The sequence below is a fragment of the Heterodontus francisci genome, chromosome 5, assembly GCF_036365525.1.
Source record: "Heterodontus francisci isolate sHetFra1 chromosome 5, sHetFra1.hap1, whole genome shotgun sequence".
In the NCBI taxonomy this organism is placed as follows: domain Eukaryota; kingdom Metazoa; phylum Chordata; class Chondrichthyes; order Heterodontiformes; family Heterodontidae; genus Heterodontus; species Heterodontus francisci.
The window spans coordinates 90,429,921-90,454,265 of NC_090375.1; the positions used below are offsets into that span (position 1 = coordinate 90,429,921).

The 24,345-nt window shown below is 45.7% G+C and overlaps 1 protein-coding gene across 1 annotated transcript in view; it reads right to left on the reverse strand.

The window, feature by feature from the left end:
• kcnq3 (potassium voltage-gated channel, KQT-like subfamily, member 3) overlaps nt 1-24,345 on the reverse strand; it is a 498,083-nt gene that overhangs the window by 44,681 nt on the left and 429,057 nt on the right. The window contains exon 9 of the mRNA XM_068030852.1: nt 21,543-21,569. Coding sequence (XP_067886953.1) covers nt 21,543-21,569 — 27 coding nt within the window. The remainder of the gene's footprint in view (nt 1-21,542; nt 21,570-24,345) is intronic.

A 24,345-nucleotide genomic window follows, 5' to 3' on the forward strand; every position in this document is an offset into this window, starting at 1 on the left:
CCTTCAAGCCACAAACCATCCTGACTTGGAACTATATCGCCGTTCCTTCACTGTCACTGGGTCAAAATTCTGGAACTCCCTTCCTAACAGCACTGGTGTACCTGCATCCCAAGGACTGCAGCGATTCACGAAGACAGCTCACCACCACCTTCTCAAGGGCAATTAGGGATGGACAATAAATGTTGGCCTAGCCAACAATACCCACATCCCACGAATGAATAAAAAAAAGTAGGAAAGCAAGTTGTGAGGAGGACACAAAGTCTGCTAAGATATATAGATAGGTTAAGTGAGTGGGCAAAAATTTGGCAGATGGAAAATGTGATGTTATCCACTTTTGAAGGAAGAATGGAAAAGCAGAATATTATTTAAATAGAGAGAGACTATAGAATGCTGTGTTAAGTGGCTGGTAAAATGGTAAGATGGGCAGAGCAGTGGCAAATGGAATTTAATCCTGAGAAGTGTGAGGTCTTGCATTTTGGGAGGCCTAACAAGTCAAGGGAATATACAATGGATGGTAGGACCATAGGAAGTACAGAGGGTCAGAGGGACCTTGTTGTACTTGTCCATAGATCACTGAAGGCAGCAGCACAGGTAGATAAGGTGGTTAGGAAGGCATATGGGATATTTGCCTTTATTAGCCGAGGCACAGAATATAACAGCAGGGAGGTTATGATGGAATATTGTAGAGGCCTGCTACCAGACCCGAACCCAATGGGACCCGACATGTGTTGGGTTCGGGTCAGGTTGGGTTGGGCCCATCTTCAGGCTCCAGCTTTCGGGCTTGGGTGGGGTTGGGCCGAGTCCAAGTCGAGTCGGGTTGGGTCGGGCGCGACACACAGGGTCAGTGCTGTGCCAGTATGTATTAAAAACAAAAAACTTACCTGAGCTGGGAGTCCGGGTTGAAACTGAGTCTGCGCAGTGAGCGAGTGATGTCCCTATGACATCATCACGCATGCGCGGCAGCTTCGTGGAGGTTCTGAGTCGGGAGGTAAGTAAACGGATGACCGGGTTGAGCTCGGGTCGGGTCGAATCGGGGCGGGCGGGCTTGGAGCAAAAGCGGAGGGACTTGGGCCGGGTTGGACTCGGGTCCACGGTGGTTCGGTCGGGTTCGTTTTCCTGACCTAAAGTAGGCCTGCATGGAGCTGTACAAAATGCTAGTTAGGCCACATCTGGAGTACTGTGTACAGCTCTGGGCACCACACTATAGGAAGGATGTGATTGCACTGGAGAGGGTACAGAGGAGATTCACCAGGATGTTGCCTTGGCTGGAGCATTTCAGCTATGAAGAGAGACTGGATAGGCTAGGGTTGTTTTCCTTAGAGCAGAGAAGGCTGAGGGGGGATCTGATTGAGGTATACAAAATTATGAGGGGCATTGATAGGGTAGATAGGAAGAAACTTTTTCACTTAGCGGAGGTGTCAATAACCAGGGGGCATAAATTTGAGGTAAGGGGCAGGAGTTTAGAGGGGATTTGAGGAAAAATGTTTTCACCCAGCGGGTGGTTGGAATCTGGAACACACTGCCTGAAGATGTGTTTGAGGCAGAAACCCTCACAACATTTAAGAAATATTTAGATGAGCACTTGAAATGCCATAGCATACAAGGCTACGGGCCAAGTGTTGGAAAATGGGATTAGAATAGATAGGCTTGATGGCCAGCATGGATACGGTGGGCCAAAGGGCCCGTTTCTGCGCTGTACAACTCTATGACTCTATGATACAGTGGGATCTGAGTGTCCTTGTACATGAATCACAAAAGGTTGGCATGCAGGTACAGCAAATAATTAGGAAGGTAAATGGAATGTCGGCCATTATTGCAAGGGGGTTGGAACATAAAAGTTGGCAAGTCTTGCTACAACTGTACTGGGCATTGGTGAGACCATGCCTAGGGCTAAACTTTAAGCAGGAGACGGGGCTCCCGGCGCCAGGCAGATAAGATTGGGGTACCCCACCTCTGTATTTTCTCAGTTCCTCGGAGCGATCCTCCAGTCTTCTGCTGTAAAAGTTTAAGGAGGTAGATTCACATACCTTTAAAGATTTAATAGGGATGAGGATCATGCCCCCAAGAGCAGCCGGCCCATCACAGGACCAGCAGCTCAGCAGTATCAGCAGCGCCACTGGGAGCAGTGGCCACTGCCAGTACTGCAGAGGGCTTGGATCCAGGCCTAGCGCGCCAGTTTGGAAGGCCCCGGTGAGGGGGACGAGGTGCGTTCGGTCCAGGAGGAGGGTGAACCTGGAGGGGTACAGTTGTTCCCAATGGGGGTCCTCCATGGCCACAAATTGCCCATGAAGGAGGGACCCCCCAAAGCCTGCAGGGAGGGTACCTCATTTTCCAAGGCGGCACCCCCCACCCCCGCCGCTCGTAACATCCCAGTGGCAGCAGGAGGAGACCCTTAAGTGGCCATCAATAGACTACTTAGGGGCCCAAATTGGCCTCTGGGCGGGAAGGCCGTTGTCGGGTTCCATGGTGGGCGATTCTGCTCCGATTCTCCAGCACCCCCTGCCACGAAACCTGCCGTCGGGCTAAGAAATAGATCCGGCCCTAGAGTACAGCGTACAGTTTTGGTCACCTTATTTAAGGATATACTTGTATTGGATGCAGTTCAGAGAAAGTTAACTAGGTTATCCCAGGGATGAAGGGGTTGCCTTATGAGGAAAGGTTGAGGTGGTTGGGCCTATATTCATTGGAGTTTTGAAGAATGAGAGGTGATCGTATTGAAACATAAAACTTTGAGGGGGCTTGACATGGTAGATGCTAAGAGGATGTTTCCCCTCGTGGGGGAATTTAGAACTACTGGGCACAATTTCAGAATAAGTGGTCTCCCTTTTAAGATGGAGATGAGGAGGAATTTCTTCTCTCAAAGGGTTGTGAATCTTTGGAATTCTCTAGCCCAGACAGCAGTGGAGGCTGGGTCATTGAGTATATTCAAGGCCGAGTTAGACAGATTTTTGATCTACAAGGGATTCGAGGGTTATGGGGGGAAGGCAGGAAAGTGGAGTGGAGGCCATGATCAGATCAGCCATGATCTTATTAAATGGTGGAGTAGTCTCAAAGGGCCAAATGGCCAAATCCTGCTCCTATGTAGCTCTGCAAGTTTATTTCCCTCAAGTGCCTATTCAATTTCTTTTTGAAATCTTTGATGGTCTCCGCTTCCACCATCCACATAGGCAGCGAGTTCCAGGTCATTATCACCCGCTGGATAAATAACTTCTTCCTCATATTCCCTCTGCATCTCTTGCCCAAAACCTTAAATTTGTGTCCTCTAGTAATTGTTCCAGCAGCTAATGGGAAAAGTCCTGGGGAAAATTGATGTACAGAGAGATTTGGGTGTTCAGGTCCATTGTTCCCTGAAGGTGGCAACGCAGGTCAATAGAGTGGTCAAGAAGGCATACAGCATGCTTTCCTTCATCGGACGGGGTATTGAGTACAAGAGTTGGCAGGTCATGTTACAGTTATATAGGACTTTGGTTCGGCCACATTTGGAATACTGCGTGCAGTTCTGGTCGCCACGTTACCAAAAGGATGTGGATGCTTTGGAGAGGGTGCAGAGGAGGTTCACCAGGATGTTGCCTGCTATGGAGGGCGCTAGCTATGAAGAGAGGTTGAGTAGATTAGGATTATTTTCATTAGAAAGACGGAGGTTGAGGGGGGACCTGATTGAGGTGTACAGAATCATGAGAGGTATAGACAGGGTGGATAGCAAGAAGCTTTTTCCCAGAGTGGGGGATTCAATTACAAGGGGACACGAGTTCAAAGTGAAAGGGGAAAAGTTTAGGGGGGATATGCGTGGAAAGTTCTTTACGCAGAGGGTGGTGGGTGCATGGAACGCATTGCCAGCGGAGGTGGTAGACGCGGGCACGATAGCATCTTTTAAGATGTATCTAGACAGATACATGAATGGGCAGGAAGTAAAGCGATATAGACCCTTAGAAAATAGGCGACAGGTTTAGATAGAGGATCTGGATCGGCGCAGGCTTGGAGGGCCGAAGGGCCTGTTCCTGTGCTGTAATTTTCTTTGTTCTTTGTTCTTTATATACCTTATCTAAACCTGTCATAATTCTTTACACTGTTATCAAATCTCCCCTCAACCTCCTTTGCTCCAAGATGCACAACCACAGCTTCGCCAACTTAATCTTGTAGCAAAAATCCCTCATCCCTGGAACTATCCTGGTAAATCTGCTCTGAGCCCTCTCAAGGACCCTCACATCCTTCTTAAAGTGTAGTGACCAGAACGGGATTCAATACTCTTGTTGTGGCCTAGCTAGAGCTTTATAAACAGTCAGCATAACCTCCCTGCTTTTGCACTCAATACCCCTATTTATGAAGGCCAGAATCCCATATGCTTTGTTAACTACTCTCTCAATGTGTCCTGCCACCTTCAAAGATCAATGCACATGAACCCTCCAGTCCTTCTGCCCCTGCAAACTCTATAGAACTGTGCCACTAAGTATATATTGCCTCCCCTTATCCCTTCTGCCAAAATGCATCACCTCACACTTTTCTTTATTAAATTTCATCTGCCACTTGTCTGCCCATTCTGCCAGCCTATCTATATCCTGTTGCTTTCAATTGGTATCTTCCTCACTGTCTGCCACACCTCCAAGTTTGGTATCAGCAAATTTTGAAATTTTACTCTGTATTCCAATATCCAAGTCATTTATATATCAAAAAAGCAGTGGTCCGAGCACTGTCTCTTGGGGAACACCAGTGTTTACCATCTTCCAGTCTGAAAAACAACCATTTACCACGACTCGCTGTTTCTGTCCTTAAGCCAATTTTTTATCCAAGCTGACACTGACCCTCCTATTCCATGAGCCAGCCTCAGCAGTCTCCAATGTGGAGCATTGGTTTGAGAATGGCACACACACCCTGAAAACAGCTGCAATTCTGCCTCTTCCAACTCTTCCGGGTGGCCACCCATCTACTATCCTGAACTCTCTCTGCCTGCAGGGTGTTAAATGCAAAAAGTAGCTAACATTTAGAAAGAGACAAACCCTTAAAACTCTTAAAATTCCCTCAGTCACCAAATTCCATGAGTTTAGTACTCTGTAGAAGAGGTGCTCCATAAAACTGGACTTGTATCACTACAGTGCGCAAGACACCAATTTTAAGGTTATTTGCTTCAGTATGAGTGAGATGAGTAGTATATTAGGAATAGGAACCGGCCATCTTTATCTGGTCTGGCCTATACCTGACTTCAGTCCCACACTAACATGGTTGACTTTTAACTGCCGTTTGAAGTGGCTGAGCAAGTCATTACGCTTTATTAAACCACTATTCAACAGTTTATGAAGAAAACCAAGCATCACCTTTTCAGGGCAACTAGAGATGGGCAAAAAATGTTGGTCTTACCAGCAGCACCCACATCCTGAAAATGAATACATTTTAAAAAGCCATCCTTACTAGAAATAAAGAGTCTCTGTTCTTGTCATTCTGGATGCAGCCAAGCTGACTGAACCAGACCCAACCTGACACCGTTAAAGTGTTAGTCCTGCTTTCAGTTCAATAACAATATGAAAACCAGCCCATGAACCCACAACTTCTATCTTATCTAATTTGACCAGCAGTGTTGGATGAGGGGAAAGGGGAATATCAGGATTTATCTTGGCACTATATCCTCATCCCAAAAGCTGTGCATCAGTTGTAGATTTTGACAAATGTCCAGTCAGTGAGGACTCTCTGCTTATGCTTCATTAATGCAGCTTGATAAAGAGGATTTACTGAAAGTTTCATAAAAATCTCTTATAGCAAAACGCACACTCTCCTTTTAAGGTATATCACAAATTTATAAGGGCCATACTTTCCTCCGCGCTCATGTTCACAAAAATAATTCATGATCAGCAGGTGAGTAAACCATATAGAAAAGGGTAGTCTTCTGCTAAAATGTATTTACAAAAACTACTCAAAAATAAAATTATTTCGGCAGTTAAAGGACAATCATGAGAAACCTCAGTAAAATTGCAGGTTAAAGATAAAAACTGAGTTATTAACATTCAGACCTATGAGTCAGTTGCATAAAAGAACAGCAACCTCTTAATTTAAGTTATTAAGTGTTTTAAGAGTGTATTGATTACTGCTGTGTGCTACCAGTGATATCAGATGATTCAACATTTCCATGTGATCCACTGCATTGACAGACTGATTGCCTTTGACATACAGCTTGTTATATATTGTTATACAATCTGTAAAGTGCTAGGAACTAATTAGCTAGGAACTAAATGTTATGTGTAAGTGTTCCAGTGGGGTCACATTCACGGCTGCACTGGAGAGTCATGTGAGATGTAACAGGAAACCAGTCTCAAGCAGTCCTACACCAGGCAGCATGATGGCTGAATGAATAAACAAAGACTCCAGCCTTTCCAAGTTTAAAGTGTGATTATTTCCAATATCTGGGAACTAGAAAACAACCAGAAGACATAACACAGCTATTTTCAGATACTGGACGTGTCCTGTCAGAACATGGAATTGTCTGCATGCAGAAAGTTGAAATGTAATCCCCTCAAAAAACAGTGGGTGTCTTATTTCAAAGGTTTGGCCATCGTACAAGGTTCCAGCACCATCATTGCAATTAGGGCGGCACAGTGGCGCAGTGGCGAGCACCACAGCCTCACAGCTCCAGCAACCCGGGTTCAATTCTGGGTACTGCCTGTGTGGAGTTTGCAAGTTCTCCCTGTGTCTGCGTGGGTTTTCTCCGGGTGCTCCGGTTTCCTCCCACAGCCAAAAGACTTGCAGGTTGGTAGGTAAATTGGCCATTATAAATTGCCCCTAGTATAGATAGGTGGTAGGGAAATATAGGGACAGGTGGGGATGTGGTAGGAATATGGAATTAGTGTAGGATTAGTATAAATGGGTGGTTGATGGTCGGCACAGACTTGGTGGGCCGAAGGGCCTGTTTCTGTGCTGTATCACTAAAAAAAAAGACCATTGTACTGTAGGTTAATTGCCCTTTGCTGCGTGACAACCACTGAACTTTTAAAGTTGTGTGACGGAAATCACACATGGCAAATTGCATCGTATGGAAGTCTGCTTGAGACTTTTTACTAAACATTACAAATAACTTTCAAAAAAAGCAGAACAGAACAGCTAAAGATGGCCACACACTATTTGCATATGAGAAGACATAGGCTGGCTGGAAGACAGAGCTAAATTACCCAGTCTAGCTAGAACAATGGGGGTACTCTCTGATTCAATTAACGAGAATGGTTTGTCAATAGTGGTGATCATGTCTGTGGTGCCTCTGTTTGCTTTGAAACCACAATGGCTCTCTGGGAGGTTTTCTTCTGCAATGGTAGGCACACGCCTGTTCAGACGTATTCTAGCCAGGATCTTGCCAGCAATAGACAGGAGGGTGATCAAAAGCCATCGACACCCTTTTTGCCCTCAGGAGTGTGCCTTCCCCCTCCCCAAATTGCTCGGTCCTCAGCCTCCATCCCCCCTTCCATCTCCTGATTGCAGGCCTTCTCCTCCAGTCCCCAATCCCTCGCCTCCCTCCCACCTCCTGACTGCAGATCTTCTTCCCGCCTGATCGCTAGGCCTCCCTTCACCCTGCCCGCTCCTAATCGCAGGTTAATTCTCCCTCCTGGTTGCGGGCTTCTCCTCCCCCTCCTGTTTGTAAACCCACTTACCTCAGCCTACTACTCCCAATCACAGGCCTCTCCTCCTGCCCAATTATGGGCTTCTCCTCTCCCCCGATTGCAGACATTTCCCCCCCCCCCCCCCACCCCACTTCCCATTGCAGGCCTCCTCCTCCACCAAATCGCAGGTCTCTCTTCGTGCCCGATTGTGGGCCTCTCCAACCTTCTGATTTCTGGGGACCATCTCCAAGGTTCCCTGCTGTGGCCTCCTACTGCTGGTGTACCCGCCCACCCACTGGTCAGACTGTCCATTTGGCCAGCTGCTGGGTAGATAATGGAGCTAAAAAAATTTAAAATTTCGATCATTAAGAACAGCAGGCCCACCGTGTCCCCAGCTTTGCTGGGTGCTTTGGGCATTTTCATCTTCACCTGCACCCTTCCAGCTTCCCTAAAATATCGGGGCCTTAGTGTAGCATAGGATGCCGGAGGCAAAGTTTTGGACATGTTTCAGATTTTGAAGGGCAAATCTTGGGGAACTGAAGTAATTGAATTTGGAAATGGCAAAGGTATGAATGTGTGATCCAATGGTTGGGTGTGAATTATAGGTGCAGGTGGATGATTTTGTAGAGGTGACATATTGGTTTTGGTGGCAGCAAGGATATGGGGTGAGATTTTATCCATCTCCCAGCTTTTCTGAAGGCGGAACTGGAAGTTGGCGGCTCTTCCGCTCCCTCCCTTTTTACTGGTTCCCATGCGATTATTATTTAAAACTAAAGTTCCGGCGACGGGCACGGGAGACGCGTGCAATCATATGGCGGGGAACGCTTTTTATTGGTGGAATCCACTGTCACTCTGCTAAGCACCATTAACGGCAGAGCTATTGCATTGCAATAAGGGGAGGATCATAAGCTTTGCCGATGATCTTCAGCAGGTAGAGTTTTCTAGGTTCTTTCAGATAAAATACTCTAATTTCTTACCCACCTTCTACCATCATTTCACTTCTCACACACCATCACCACCTCCCTTTGCTTTTGTCCTCATCTTTCCATCACCACCACCACCATCAAACTGGCAGTCAGTAGGCAGAGACCAGCACCATGGATCAGTGATGCCTCCCTGCAGTTGCTCCTCCAGGCCATCAGGGAAAGGCGGGAGCTCCTCTTCCCTGCAGATGGCATCAGAAGACCCTCCCGCCTGACCAAGGCACCTGGACGGAGGTGGTGGAGGAGGTGTCGAACCGTGTGGTACACAAAGAACCCTGGGTACAGTGTCATAAATGGGTTAATGACCTGCTCAGATCAGTGAGGATAAGTGATGCGTCTGAAGCTTTACAAATGTGATTTTGTGGCATCTGTAAAACTTTATGCCTGTCAGTGGGCATCCATGCCAGCCAGGTGAAAGCATGATCAGCCTTGGTGCCACATCGTAATGTGCCCAGGGAATGTGCAATTCTGGCGTCTGGTAGCACTTGGATGCAGTGTGTGACTGGCAGGCTAGAATGAGTGATGGGGATGCATGTTATTCATCACTTGACATTTCATTACCACAGCACTTTCTCGTGCAGGACAAGCAGAGCCACAATGAACATGAGCGCAATAAGACAGGGGGAGGTGTCCTTAACCTGAGACTCCTGACCCCAGCTGAGGAGGCGGCGGTCTAGAACGCTGGGGAGGGAGGACAAGCCATCACGGATGGCGAGGCTGGATTGTCTAGGTGTAAGGATGAAATGCCAACCTTAATGTTGAAGCCATGTGGGCACACAGGATGATCGCGCGAAAAACTGATAAACTCATGCTGTGATGATGCTTAATGTGCGTTTGTTTGTTCTCTACTGCAGGTGCCCACAGTCAAACAATGGCCCATCATCAAAATGTTGACTCCACCTCTGGGAATGATGATGGCCAATGGCCCAGGGGGTGAACCATTGTCTCTTCTGCAACCTCTGCCAGTGCAGTTACATCCACAAGGTCCATGGGCGGTTTGTGCGTAGAGTGAGGGTCACAATCTGGTGGGCACGACACAAACATGTCCCAGCAGCTAAATGAGCATGTTTCAGCCAGGTCCCCTGACATTCAGAGGTCCACTGCAGACCAGGCCCCTGCTGAGTCCCACGATGCTGAAGATCCTCTGGTTGAGGCTACGAGCTCTGCTGGAAACTATGCCAGGGATGCCAGAGGTCATGCGTAGCTTTGCGCAGGCAATGGAGCAGTCCATGCAAACCTTGACATCTGCCATGTCCTAGGCATATGAGCATATGGCTTCCTCCATGGAGAGGGTGGCGACCGCCATGGAGAACCAGGTTGAGCTCTCGACCCATATGCGCTCTGACCAGCATTCCATCACTGTAGCCATGGGCTCAGTGCAGCAGTGGCTAAGCGAGAGGGGGCAAGGCACTTGGTCCTGTACTAGGGAAGCAGGTAGGTGCCATGGGCACCCAGATGGAAGAGGGGCTCGTGCAAGCTGCCCTGGGGCCTTCCTCTCAGGACAGCCCCAGAGTAAGCAGCATCTCCTCTACCCTCTGACATTGACTTCCTTACCTCCAGCAGGCAAGCCCAAGGAGATATTCCTGCACCAGTGTATGAGATCCCCCAGTAGGATGGTGCCCTCAGGGCTCCGTACCTCCAGAGGACGCCCTCCATGGTCATCCAGAACAACAGGGCAACGCAATGAGCAGACTGAGTCCACCTCAGCTGTTAATGTCAGGGTTGCACCAAGACGTAGTAGTAGGAAGAGAAAAATGAAAGAATTATGAGCATGAAGGTGGCACGGGTGGTCAAATTAACATGATAAGACATTGCAAATATTTAACAATCCATTTATTTGCTTCATTATTTGTTACTTTCTCATCATTCATTGAAAGTTTCTGAGTTAAGAAGCTAAATGTAATGGCACAATCATGGCTGGCATGCTTTGATGCTTACAAAGGAGTGATAGACATGGCTATTCTTGTTTCAATTTTGAGCTTTTTGCCTTCAGTCTTCACTGATTGCAAGTTGGAGTTTGCAGTTTTGTAATCGTCAGTCATTGCCACATGCCTTCATATGTAGGATCAGCAGGCATCCCTTCTGTGCCTTGCAAAGGAGTTTATCCATGTTCAAACGCAACTCGGAGACATTAGATGGTGTAAGTGCACTCAAATTGATATTGTGACGTAGCTGGTTCTGATTGAGTGGTCATGGCTGGATGGTAAACATATCTCCAAGTGTTGCACAGATTTTTTATTATCCTATATTCAACAGCCAGTGTATTCCACTCCCTGTGCAATTGTAAATGGCAGAGGATGCCTGCTTTTAGATTGGAGTACTGGTTCAGCTGGCACTGGGTAGGTCAACATCCCAGGAAGGCAATGTAGTTCTGGCACTGAAACTATAATCATGTAGTTGCCTCACTCTTGGTTGAAATGTCCAAATATAAGGTTGTCCCTGATGTTCCGTGCACATCTCTCCATGGCCCTGGCATCCATTAAATTCACATTAATGACCTCCGCCTCAGGCTGATCAAAATCATCCTCGCCAGAGAAGGCGTGTTGCTTCTCCATAAAAACACCTCTGTGTTACATTGCCAGGTTGTGTAGTGCACAGCAGACTATGACTATTCATGAGATCCTCTATGGTGCATACTGCAGAGCCCCTCCAGACTGGTCAAGGCAGCAGAAGTGTCCAATGGTGTGTTTGATGATGGTACCAGTGAAAGTGTGAGTTCCATTGTATCTCTCCTCAGCTGCGCTTTGGGGAAGCCTCACTGGTGTCATAAGAGGGTGACCCAGGATCCAGCCATCAACTTGGACATCAAAAAATTACCAGTAGTTGTGAGTTTCGCAAAATGTATGTGTTGTGACATCTCCCTAGGTAAGGAGCACAGACCTGAATGATTTTTCATTTATGGTCGCAAACAATTAAATGTTCAAATAGAGAAAGTCTCTGTGATTCACAATTGCAGCAGGCTGGTCCCAGGGAGCTCTAATGGCCACATGAGTGCAGTCAATCACCCCTTGCACTCGAGGGAAATGAGTGATGACGCTGAAGGCCGCTGACCTTGCTGCCTGGCTGTCCTCATCTACTGGGAAATAGATGACATCCTTGGCATGTTGGAATAGGGCCTTGGTCCCATCTTTAATACACCTGTAAGTGGCAGCCTGTGAGATGCCACGTGTTTTTTTTTATTATTCATTCATGGGATTTGGGTGTCGCCGGCCAGGCCAGCATTTATTGCCCATCCCTAATTGCCCTAACTGAGTGGCTTAGGCTATTTCAGAGGGCATGTAAAAGTCAATCACATTGCTGTGGGTCTGGAGTCACATGTAGGCCAGACCAGGTAAGGACAGCAGATTTCCTTCCCTGACGGACATTAGTGAACCAGATGGGTTTTTACAACAATCGACAATGGTTTCATGGCCATCATTAGACTAGCTTTTTTTTTAAGCCCATTGTGCCCTGGAAAGCACCGCTGGTGAAAAAATGGAATGCCGCTGTCACCTTGAGTGCAACTGGCATGGGGTTCCCACCAAAACCACGTGGTTGCAGGTCCTACTGAATGATCCCACAAATGTCAGTTACCCTGTCATGTGACATTCTCAGATATCTCTGTCATTGCCTCTTCGACATCTGAAGGCAATTTGTCCTTGTCCTGAGGATGCACTGATGCACCAGCAGCCATCTTCTATGATGCCTTCACTGGATGGAATCAGTCTCAGCAGCTTCCCCTTCTAGTGCTGCCTGCTGCTGGCATTGTGTCATCAGCCTCTGAGCAGCAAGAGCTCTCCTCAATCGCATACTCTGCTCCTGGGTCCGAGGTAGCAAAAATATTGGGTGTATGAGGCTCATGTCATTGCAGCTTCATTACTGTTAGAATGAGACAAGCGTTAGACTTAAACCTTGTTTGACCACAATGCTCAACCATTGAACTACTGAGCAGATAGGTTGCATGCACCTTTCATTGTGCACAGCTGCAGCTCCACCCATCCAACACTGGCCTCCTCCTACTTCGACCTGCAATTCTGGCATACCCACGTGATTTATTGTCTCAGTTTGAAAAATGGCGCGCATCAGATTCCAGGAAAGAGCCTCCACCTTCCACCCTCTTCCTGCCACCTTCCAGCCTGCCCCCATCACCTTTGACCCACCCAATATTATCTTGAACCTTCGCTCTGTGACCCTTGAACCTCCTCCCATTACCCTGGACCGCGTCATTATTGATGTATACACGCCATCTCTTCCCACTGTGCCTATACCATCGATATGCCCACTCTCACCCTAGATCCTCCAGTTCTCCAACTTAATCTAGTCATCCAATCCTGCGTCCCACCCTATGATTCCTTCCAATACACAACCATGATTCTGGACCTGCGCTCCCCCCACTGCATCACACTGCCCCCGTGACTGTGACCATTCCCTCCACCAGCCAGCACCCTGAGCTCGCCCAACAGGACCCTAACATTGACAGCATTGACTCCTCTCCTTTGGCCCATCATGCACCTCACTTACATTATCTGCTCCAACCAAACTCCCCTCGCCCACCACCACCACCGTTTCCACACCCAGAAAGCTAGGCCATTCCCTCCTCCACACCTCCAGGCACCCAAAACCCCACTCTCTCCAACCACCCTCCCCCCTACACAAAAAGAATCGCCCTTGCTGCTCCTGAGCCTGGTACCAAACATCCATTCCAATGATGCCCTTCCTTGTTCCTAAAAATTCAAGAAAGAAAACCACTGTCCTCAGACACAACTGCACAAAGCCGACTGATGCACGCCACCTTTAAACGAATGTGAACCTGGTGCCATGAGAGTCCCATGCGTCACTGACTTAATCTGACATTTTTTAATTTCTTAATTTCAAATAATTATAAGGTAATGAGTATATTCATGGTATGCAAATGTAAGAAAAGTTGGAACCCTCCACATGACAGTGTGAGGCCCGACCCGCCACAAACACGCCACTGACTTGATCTATAAAATTAAATCTGCCCTCGGGAAATTGAAATATCACCCCCTGCCTAATTAAGTCACATGCAGAATGTGCAAGGATAGCACAGGACAGATTCATGGCTGTCAACCTTCTGGGAAGAAGATGACACCAACGAACAAACAAATTAAGTCACCCCACCCACCACGATTTCCACTCTTGCAGGCCCCATAAAAATCCCCCCTTAGAGATTGAAGTTCTGATCAGTATCAGGACTTGTAGGCTCAGACTCAGCCTGAGTGAGCTGCCCAGGAGAGGGATGGAGTTGAGGGCTAAGGTACAAAACTTTTGACAGAAACCAAACAACAAAGCTGCAGTCTCGCTAATTTTGTGATTAAGGAAGTTTGTTCATTCAAGACAATGAGGGTAATTTTCTCATGTGGCAACTTCAATGGAATTAAAAATCATCAAGGTGTATTGCAAGCAGCAACTTTTCCACTCCTCCCGAAAGTGAAAATGATCTCCGATGTCAGCTAAGGCCGTCAGTTCACACAATGGGGGCCGAGGAGTCCAAGATTGGAAGCAAAAAGGTAGAATTGGGTGTTATCAGTATATCTGTAAAACTGACCCCATGGTGAGAAAATCAATTGAGAGGCATAGGCAGTGAACTTTGTATTCGATTTTTGAACTCTAGGCCTGACCAGATGGTCTTTTCTGGTTCGGTATATTCCTATGTTTCTATGAATGACATTACCGAGAACATGTAGTCAAGGAAATAAAAAGGACAAAGATAAAGCTTTGGGGCAAAACCAAGATAAACGTATGGGATAGGAGTAAAAACCATTACAGGATATGTGCAATGACCTCCATTTTTCGAAGGCTCCTTGGTACCATATTTGGTCGAATGCTGCTTTGATGTCGAGAGCAGTTAGTCTCTTTCATCTCCCTTTCCGTACTTAGGTTGTGTCCATGACTGATGAAGGCTGTAATGAGATCTGAAGCTTAGCGTTTCAGTGAGAAAATCATTGGTGAGTAAGTGTCACTTGATGGCTCTACTGATGACTTCTTCCATCACTTTGTTGATGCTCACAAGGATGGTGATAGGATGGTAATGGCCAGGTTAGATTTATCCTACTTTTTGTAGATGGGGCAAACTTGAGCAATTTTCTACATGGCTGAGTGGATGCCAGGATCATAGCTCTACTTGATGCGCTAGTCCTCAGTACTACAGATGGGATGTTGTCAGGGCCCATAGCTTTCATTATAGTCAGAGCACTCAGCTGCTTCTTAATGAACAAATTGGTTGTACACTGACATCTACGATAATGGGGAACTTGAGAGGAGGCCAATTTCGATCATCCACATGAAACTTTTGGCTGAAAACACTTGTAAATATTTCAGCCTTGTCTCTTGCACTGGTTCAGCCTCAACTGGATTATTGTGTCCAATTCTGGGCACTGCACTTTAAGGGGAAGGCTTTAGAGAGGGTGCAGAAAACATTTACAAGGATCATTCCAGGGATGAGGGACCTTAGTTACGAGGATAGATCGGAGAAGCTGTGGTGGTTCTCCCTAGAGAAAAGACTGAGAGGAGATTTGAGGGGTTCAAGATCATGAAGGATCTAGACAAAGTAGATAGATAGAAACTGTTCCATTTTGGGGAAGGGTCGAGAACCACAGGACACAGAGTTAAGGTGATTGGCAAAAGAACAATTGGCAAAGACGACATGAGAAAATATATTTTTACGCAGCAAATGGTTAGGATCTGGAATGCATTGCCTGAGAGTGTGGTAGAGGTAAATTCAATCATGGCTTTCAAAAGTGAACTGGAAAAACATGTGAGATAGAAAATTTGCAGTATTACAGGGAAAGGGCAAGGGACTAGCTGAATTGCTCCTGCAGAAAACCAGCACAGACTCGATGGGCCAAATGGCTGCTTCCTATGCTGTAACCATTCTATGTTGGACACCCGATAGTTGAGGATGGAGCCTTCTCCTCTCATTAGATGCTTGATTGTCTACCACCATTCTCAAACTGGACATAGGTAGGCTATGGAACCTCGTTCTGATCTATCGGTAGTGCAATCATTTATCTGTCTAAATTGTGCTATTTTTGGTGATTAGCATGCATGTTGTCCTCTATTGTAGCTTCAATAGATTGGTGCCTCATTCTAAAGTATTCCTGGTGCCGCTCCTGACATGTCCTTTTACACTGTTCATTGAACCAGGGTTGGCCTCCCTGCTTGATGGTGATGGAGGAGTGAGAGATGTTCCAGACCGTGATATTCCAGATTGTCATGGTATAAAATGTCCTACTGCTGAAGGCCAATAACACCTCATAGATGTCCAATTTTGGGCTATTGGACCTGCTGTTCATCTTTCCCACTTAGCAAGATGGTACTGCAAAGTCACAAGATATATGGGTCCTCACTGTACAGATGAATCTTTGTCTTCACAAGGACTATGTTCTTGTCACTCCTATCAACACTATCGCACACAGATATGTCTGTAGTTTATAGACTGCCAAGGATGAGATCAAATCATTTAATCTTTTGTACTGGTTTCCTCACCCCTAATGCAGACCAAGTCTAGTAGATGTGCATTTTAGGATTCATCCAAATCAGTCAATGCTGGTTTCATTGGGACAGGTAGAAGTGGAATCAAGTGGAATCACACACCATCCTGACTTGGAACTATATAGCCATTGGTTCACTATCGCTGGGTTAAAATCCTGGAACTCCCTCCCTAACAGCACTGTGGGTGTTTCTACACCACATAGACTGCAGCGATTCAAGAAGGCAGCTCACTGCCAGCTTCTCAAGGGAATTAAGACCTTGCCAGTTATGCTCACATCCCATGAACAAATAAAAAAAAAGCTAAGGTAGTATAAATGAGCTGCAGATGGAGGAGAAATGGTGGAAGAGAGCCTGATCAACTCTTTTGAATACTACAAAGTTCAAGGAGGATGTGCAAGGATGGTATGCTGCAGTCACAATTAGCTGTATAAGTGTGACTCATTGATAATTCTCCAATTTTCTCCTGTCTCTCCTTCCTACAGTGAGATTCAGAACTTAGAGGTAGGCAATCATGGGTGTAAGCCTATACACCCCATTAGTCTTTGATGAACACATTGAAAAGCCAACACTCAGTGCTTTTGTGCCACCTCATATAATGTATTGTTGAGTAATTATTCAGTGAGCAGATCAGTTGTGCAATTCATATGTCAGCTTGAGGAAATAGTCAAATAACTTCTCCTGAGTATCACTGGGAAAGAGATTCCTCACTTGTCAGTTCAAATCAGATATAGAAGAAATACATAGGAGGGAATCTTATGCCCATAAAAAATAATTGCAGTGGGGACCATTTCCAGGTGCCGACCACACACTGACTATCAGGGTGCCCGCCTGGGAGATCTTCCTGGAAGCGGCCAATTAAGAGGCCGCCTCCGGGTCTGTTGTCCAATTAAGGTTGGCGTGTTCTTGAGACTGCAGGTCCAATCAGAGGGCCTGTAGCCTTGGAAGGATGACAGCCATACGACCAGAGGTGGCTGCTGCCACTGTCAGAGGGGGAACGCAAGGGCACCTCCATCTTGAGGCACCCTCTGAAGAGGTAGTGAATTTAATAAAATAAACAATGACTACAGCTGCCAGGCCACCCCTGTGAGGGCAATGTCACTACAGGATGGCTGGCGGTCCACCGGCCCACTGACGGCTCTGGCTCGGGTGGGGGGGGGGCGGGGGTTGCCTGTTCCAGTGACATCCTCAATCAGCCTACAAATGGGCAGTTAATTATGCAGATTGGCTACCCACACTGCTGGGTGGGAACGTGTTGGCCCATTGACCCAATGGCAAGTTTTGTGAATTTCCTCCCGGTTCCGCCTTCATCGCTGCAGGCCCAGTCACATTCTGACCATAATGACTAAACCAGACAAAACAAACAATTGCTGAAGGTTTAATTAGTCAGGGACATTTTGCGGTCAGCGATAAAGTGACAGCACTCACCACTGACCTCTAAAAAGCTTCCCAAAAAAATCTAATGATCTCTGAGACATGAATTTCCCATTTCCCAATGTTAATTTTAATCTGGTGCCAAGAGGAGATCTCTAGCGTCCAACACAGTAAAGTCATCAAGCAGGCTAAGCAGCCAATCACATTGAAGATGTAAGCAATTCTCACAGACAACAAACTAGGAAGTAAAAAGCACTGATTATCCTTCACTTTTTAATCATTTTACAGAGAGTGAAATAAAAATTGGGACATACACATGGATTAAGGAAGAAACTGAAATGTCAGACATTAAAAAAAAATCTATGGATATTTTTGGTATAATGGAGAAATTTGACATTTTGCAAATAGAAAATTAGTTTTTCAGGGCCAGAGACGTTTTCAGCAGTAATTATGATTTAGTATGTCATTCCATCCTAGTTACATCTCATTCAACAAGTTGTAACTTTTTCAAGTGTTTTTACAGCGAAACTAATAGTGCAAAAAAGTGGAAGTTCATGTCAATTCAAGTGATTTCTAAAATTTCCATCTGTGCGGACTTCAGCACTGCAACCTGTGGAGGAGCAGAGAAGCACTGATTGCAACTTCTGGGTTTAATTGTGTCAAAAGTTGCTGTCCGTTTCACAGATTGATGACAGTGAACGCTGGCAGTTTCATTGTTGTTACAACTGCAAACTCTGGGCCACTTGTATCTAAAAGAAAACTGTAATTGTGCTCACACAACTCCACTTTCCTGCATGCCCCCAATACCCTTTGATTCCCTTATTTGTCAAGAATCTGTCTACCTCTGCCTTCAAAACATTCAGTGACCCTGCCTCCACTGTTCTCTGAGGAAAAGCGTTCTACAGACTCACAACCCTTGAACAGAAAAAATTTCTCCTCTGTTTTAAATGGGAGACCCCTTATTTTTAAACTGTGCCCCTTAGTTTTAGTCTCTCCCACAAGGGGAAATTCAACATCCACCTTGTGAAGTCCCCTCAGGATCTTATATGTTACAATAAGATCACCTCTCATCCTTCTAAACTCCAATGAATACTGTCCCAACCTGTCCAACCTTTCTTCCTAAGATAACCCTCTCATCCCAGGAATTAGTTGAGTAAACCTTCTCTGAACTGCTTCCAATGCAATTATATCCTTTCTTAAGTAAGGAGACAAAAACTGTACACAGTACTCTAGAAGTGGTCTCACCAATGCCCTGTACAACTGTAGCAAAACATCTCTACTTTTATATTCTATTTCCCCTTGCAATAAATGACAACATTGTATTTGCCTTAATCACTTGCTGTACCTGCATACTAATTTTTTGTGTTTCGTGTACTACGACACCCAGATCCCTCTGCATCTCAGAGTTCTGCAAACTCTCTCCATTTAAATAATATGTTTCTTTTCTAATTTTCCAGCCAAAGTGGACAATTTCACACTTTCCAACATTATACTCCATCTGCCAAATTTTTGTTGACTCACTTAACCTATCTATATCCTTTTGCAGACTCCTTTTGGCAAATAAGAAGCTATCATGCAGTGAAAGTGTTGAGCAATTTTATTATTTTATCTAGATCGGGTTTAGTTTTTTTAAGTACATGAAACTCACCTCTTTCTTGTTTAAACTCATGAAAACCTGTCCGATTGGGTCTTCTCCGATCACAACAAAAGAGAAAGGTAAAACACTCACTGAAGTGGGAAGTACATCCATTGTGTTAAGAAAGAATAAACCTGTTGCGGTAAAACAAGGAGGAGAACAAGAAGGGAGCCTTGTGACCCCTCCTCACCTGATCGTAACAGGTGTGATTACCATTATCTGGCCCAGGTTATTTGAGAAGACCCCCACCAGCTTCAGCCAGCTGCTCAGAAGAACAATTAAAATTGGTTGGGTGGCTTTGGAGTGAATACGTAACCTAGGGCATTTTAACTGCTCGCCCGCTTGTTTTCATAATTCTAATGGTGTGCTGTATAATGAATACTCGAGCATAGCCTGTTGCCTGCCCAATTACTACAGCAAATTGGGCAACAGCGTAGATGTCTCCAGTGCTAGTCTGGAAGGAACTTGAAGCATTAAAGTTGAGGGTCACATTGACCTTGACCATCACTGGCAATATTGTCTGGATTGTAGATGTTGGTTGGAAGTCTTAATGTAATAGATGGTACAGCTCAATTGCTGACAAATTGCTAAACCATGGCCATCGAAGGCCACACGTTTCACTAAATTGCAGATAGCTGTTCCTGGGATAGTAAAACCAATGGGTGGCACAGAAGTAGGCTTTACTACCATCTGATATCTTTAACAGTCCATTCCTAATCAGAAGAATGTGGAAAGCAATGTCTACCTTAGCAAACCTCTGCCACAAACTGGAAAGTTGTCTGGTCCCCCACTACTACCAAAAAGAAGATGATTTTGCGGGACTACGGCATGATTCAGATATTGCCTCAGCTACCAATACCTGAGTTATGCGTGTGGAAGAAATGCATTGCATATGATGTGCAACATAGTAACACTTGAAATAAAAACAAGAAATGCTGGAACCACTCAGCAGGTCTGGCAGCATCTGTGGAAAGAGAAGCAGAGTTAACGTTTCGGGTCAGTGACCCTTGAGGCAGGAGAAGAGCTTTTGTACATTTCGTCCACTTAGCCACAGTGTTTCCTAAATGCAAGCTGAGGAATATTGGCCGAATTAGGGTGCTAGCCTGGTACACAGTACACTACATGTGCTTAATGAGGCTGGGGCCAGAAACATGGAAAATTGGACTGTTGGCTTAATTTGCTTGTTACTGAGAAGCTGCAGGTGCCAGTGGTGACCGTAGAGGCAGCTTGTAGGTCCCAGGGGCAGCAAAGTCTGCTGGCTCAAGTGTTGAATCTGGGAGGGGCGGGGGTAAGTAATCAGGAGATGGGGGAGAGCGGCAGCTGACAGTGACCCGTGGATTTAATGTGGATAGGTAATTGGTATGGTAAGTACAAGTTAAAATGTGCCTTTAAGGACTGATGGTTTGGCATCGAAGCGTCTGGAGTCATGAACCAACTTTGCAATGAGAGCCTGAAACAGGCCTTAGGCCCTCTATTTGAATATGCAAGGGGTATAAAGCCTGTTTCCGACACATGCACTGCTTTTACCAATATGGCAGGCAGCACACTTTCGGTGTGGAATGAGCGTGGGCGCAATGCCCACCATATTGGACCTTTAGGCGCCCATTTTAAACTTGGAAAACACCTGTAGCGCCATCGAATTTTTAGGGCACAGTTTGTTCTTCCTTAACCTGCATTTATGCTTTTATTGATCTTACTAATTAGTCTTATGTTGCGATTAAATGCCTTAGTGAACAGACAACATTGTCACCATAAGATTCCTTCCATGCTAGCACTGGGGGCAGCTACAATGTTACACAGTTCACTATCCAAAGATAAATATAGCACAGAGATACTGATGTTATAACAGAACCAAGCACTTTAATACTTTGGCCACTGCTACTTGCAATGTGGACCACCAGTGGTTGGCAATGCTACGCTACACTCCTGATTTTTGGTATACCCTGCTTTTTCCTTGGATATTCTGCACTTTACTCCTGTGGGAATAGTAAACAAAAAATTCCTTCCACTATGCTTAACTCATAGCTTTCCATAATAAAATTTTCTCACAAGAGTGTACATGGCATTATTATTTGGCGTGTAAGTTTCTAATTCACCATTTGTAATTAGATTAAAAATATTGTGTATGCTTGCATTTCCTGGTCGCGTAGTCCTTCTCCAGGTGTGACAGCATTCAACATTGAAATGTAATCAAATTCAGACAATCAGAATTTTCTATGTAAACAAGGTCCAGTAACACACTATACTTGCAGGCTGTAACTGCTAGGTGGCCTTGTAGGCCCAGAGTATCACATGTTACAATTGACTCACTATGAGCAACAACGTGGGAAATCTATTTGTTTTACTCAGAAGTTAAAAATCAGAGATACTAAAGAAATGAGCCTATAAACCCCAATCCTTGTAATTAGAAGCCTTCCTTTAAGCAGCTTGCATATATTTTCATAAATCAAATATTAAAAATGAAACAGAGAAACATCAACAAACCTGGTTGCTTCATCCCCTTGATCTTTTCTTTAGATTTAAAAAGAGGGGGGGAAAAAAACAGCATTAATGCATTAATCTACAATCAGACTCAGACACAGATTTAAATCAAAAACTCTGAAAATGAACAGAGAAATAGAAATTTTGCACTGAATAGATTTTATAACTTCCATTTATTCGTCAAACAAAATAATCCTATGAAATCTCTTTGTCCTTATTGTAATGTGAGGTGTGCACCTTAAGAAGTCATTTCTCATCCATGATAATCAGACGGAGAATTCATGCAGTCAGATGTATTCCCAGCTGTATGGCAGCTTTCAAAATGTACAATGTAGTCAAAGGTGGACTACTCTAATGCACACACAGCTTGAAAATGGAATTGATAACAAATGCGACAATAGTGTCGTTTGGTGTGCTCAGATGTCGGAGCATGTTCAAAATTTCCCACAATTGCTCCTCCCAGCCACATATTGATGAAGAAGTCAGTGCTTCGTCTACAAGGAGGTGTGGAAAGTCAGCAAACTGCTCAGTTTGGCCTCTTCCATTTAACTCATATTGGCTGAGTTGACAGCACCATTGAGAGAGGCCTGGCAGAGCATCATAGCTACCCTATTGGGAAAGGGAACGGTGAATAATTCGTATGAACATAGGAAGAAATCTAAAAGACAAGTGGCAAAAAATCTGGGTGCATAGCATCCGTTTTTCAGATGCTACAAGTGGCTTTGGAGATCCAAAATGGCATCCTTCATGCTTAAGTAAACTTCTGGTGAGAGTCAGGCCAGGCGCCATATTGCTGAGGGCATCAGCACGTGTTCAGTGAACATCATAGGCAGATCATAATATCAATCAACGTATAATGCTGATTTGACATCAACACTGCCATTTTGGAGCACGATGCTTCAGCTAATGCCCTCTCTTAATCACGTAAAGTTGAACACGCATTCAGCAGCAGAGAGAACCATCCCCCCCACACCAGTGCTATTTAAAGGGTTCATAAACTACTTTCAAGTAAGTTGCTAATTGATTTCTATTGGCTGTTGCTATGATTGTACAAGTGTTTGGTGGCTCCCAGATTTTTTTTTAAGTTGCTAAAGTCAACAGGGAGTGTCAAGCTTGATCCTGACTTCAAGCCTTCTGCATTCCCCATGGAATATAACATCACTGGGAGAATGAGCAGAGGTGACACAGAGAAGGGTGAGCTGCTGGAGGGAAGAGGAGGGGGAGAAGGGCTCCAAGCAGGAGGCCATATCTGCCCAGAGTGTTCATGAAGCAACTCTGCTACCTGAACCTCAGCGAGGAACAGTATGAGATGCCTGCACTTCAGTAAGGAGGTCCTCACCAAAATCTGATCCCTGCTGCAGCCACAACTGCAACCTCAGAGCAGAGCAAAGACTGCATTGCCAGTGGCTGGGATGGTGACCGTGGCCTTAACCTTTATATGTTGCGCTCCTTCCAGGCTGGAGCTGAAGATATTTGCAACATCTCGTAGGCTGTCTATTCAACAAGAGACGATTACAATACTTTCTCTCTTGCCAGAGTGCAGCAGGCAGAGCCAGCACATGGATTCGTGAGGACAGCAGGCTTCCCAGTGGTGCAGGGTGCCATTGACGCACACACACCACTTTGTAGGCATCACATGTCAATTCTGGGGTGTGCCACAACTGAAAGGGATTGCACTCCAACAATGTCCAGCTGACGTAGACCATATGCAGAGAAATATGCAGGTCAATGGCCAATATCCTAACACCAGTCATGATGCCATCACAGCAGTCTGCTGTGTCATCTGCATTTGAGCCACCATGACAAACCAGAGGCTGGCTTCTGGGCAACAAGGGCTAACCTTTGATGATGATGATAACTGCAGAGTGCAAGCCACACACACCTGGGCAGCATGAATATAATGAAAGCCATACTGCCACACAAAATGTGATAGCACAGACCAGTGGCATGCTGAAACAACACTTCTACTACCTGGACTGTTCTGGAGGAGCCCTGTAGTACTCGATAGAGCAAGTGTCAAGAGTTGAGGTGGTCTGCTGCATGCTGCGGGAAGTGGGATGTGAGGAAGAAGGTTAAATTTGAGGATACTGCCATTTCTATGGTTGCAGCCTCTCCCCTGGCCAAGGCCTCAGCTGTCGCTGCTCCAACGATGGTGAGCACTGTCTCCTGCATGGGGCTAAGGACCTGCAGCAAGGCCTGTTCCCTACCGGTTACCACCTGCTGCCTCCAGTTGTGCGCCACCTTGTCCTGCAAGAAAGAGGGAAATGTGTCAGTGAGAGTTGCGCAATCTGTCTGGGTGATGTGGCTGTCATGGTTGAATAGCAGTGTGTGCAAACTATGAGATGAGTGTGAGGCTTGCAGTAATGCTAAGTGTGTGAGGGTGAGGTGAAGCTATGAATGTAAAGTATGAATCCTGATTGATAGAGATTGTTGGTAGATGAGTGATGGGGGTGTGGTGCATTGAGCAGTGTCTGAGGCTAGTGGTACAGTTGATGAGATATAGAATTTGAAGGTAAATTCACTGACTTTGACCACTCGTGTGAGATCATTGAAGTTTTTATGGAACTGCATCCAGGCCCTCAGGGCTTGACTACTGGCATTGACCTCCAGGCCCATCTGGTCCCACTGCCTTCAGAGGGTTTGTCTGGAGGGCCTCCTGGCCGCCTGTGGATACAACACATCTATCCTCCTCTGCAGCTCCTCGGCCAAAATGCAGCGTCAGAAAATCTTGGAGCCCACCTTCTCCCATAGTCCACCATCTTTTCCCACATCAGAATTAGTTCCACAATGACTTCCACGACCTGTT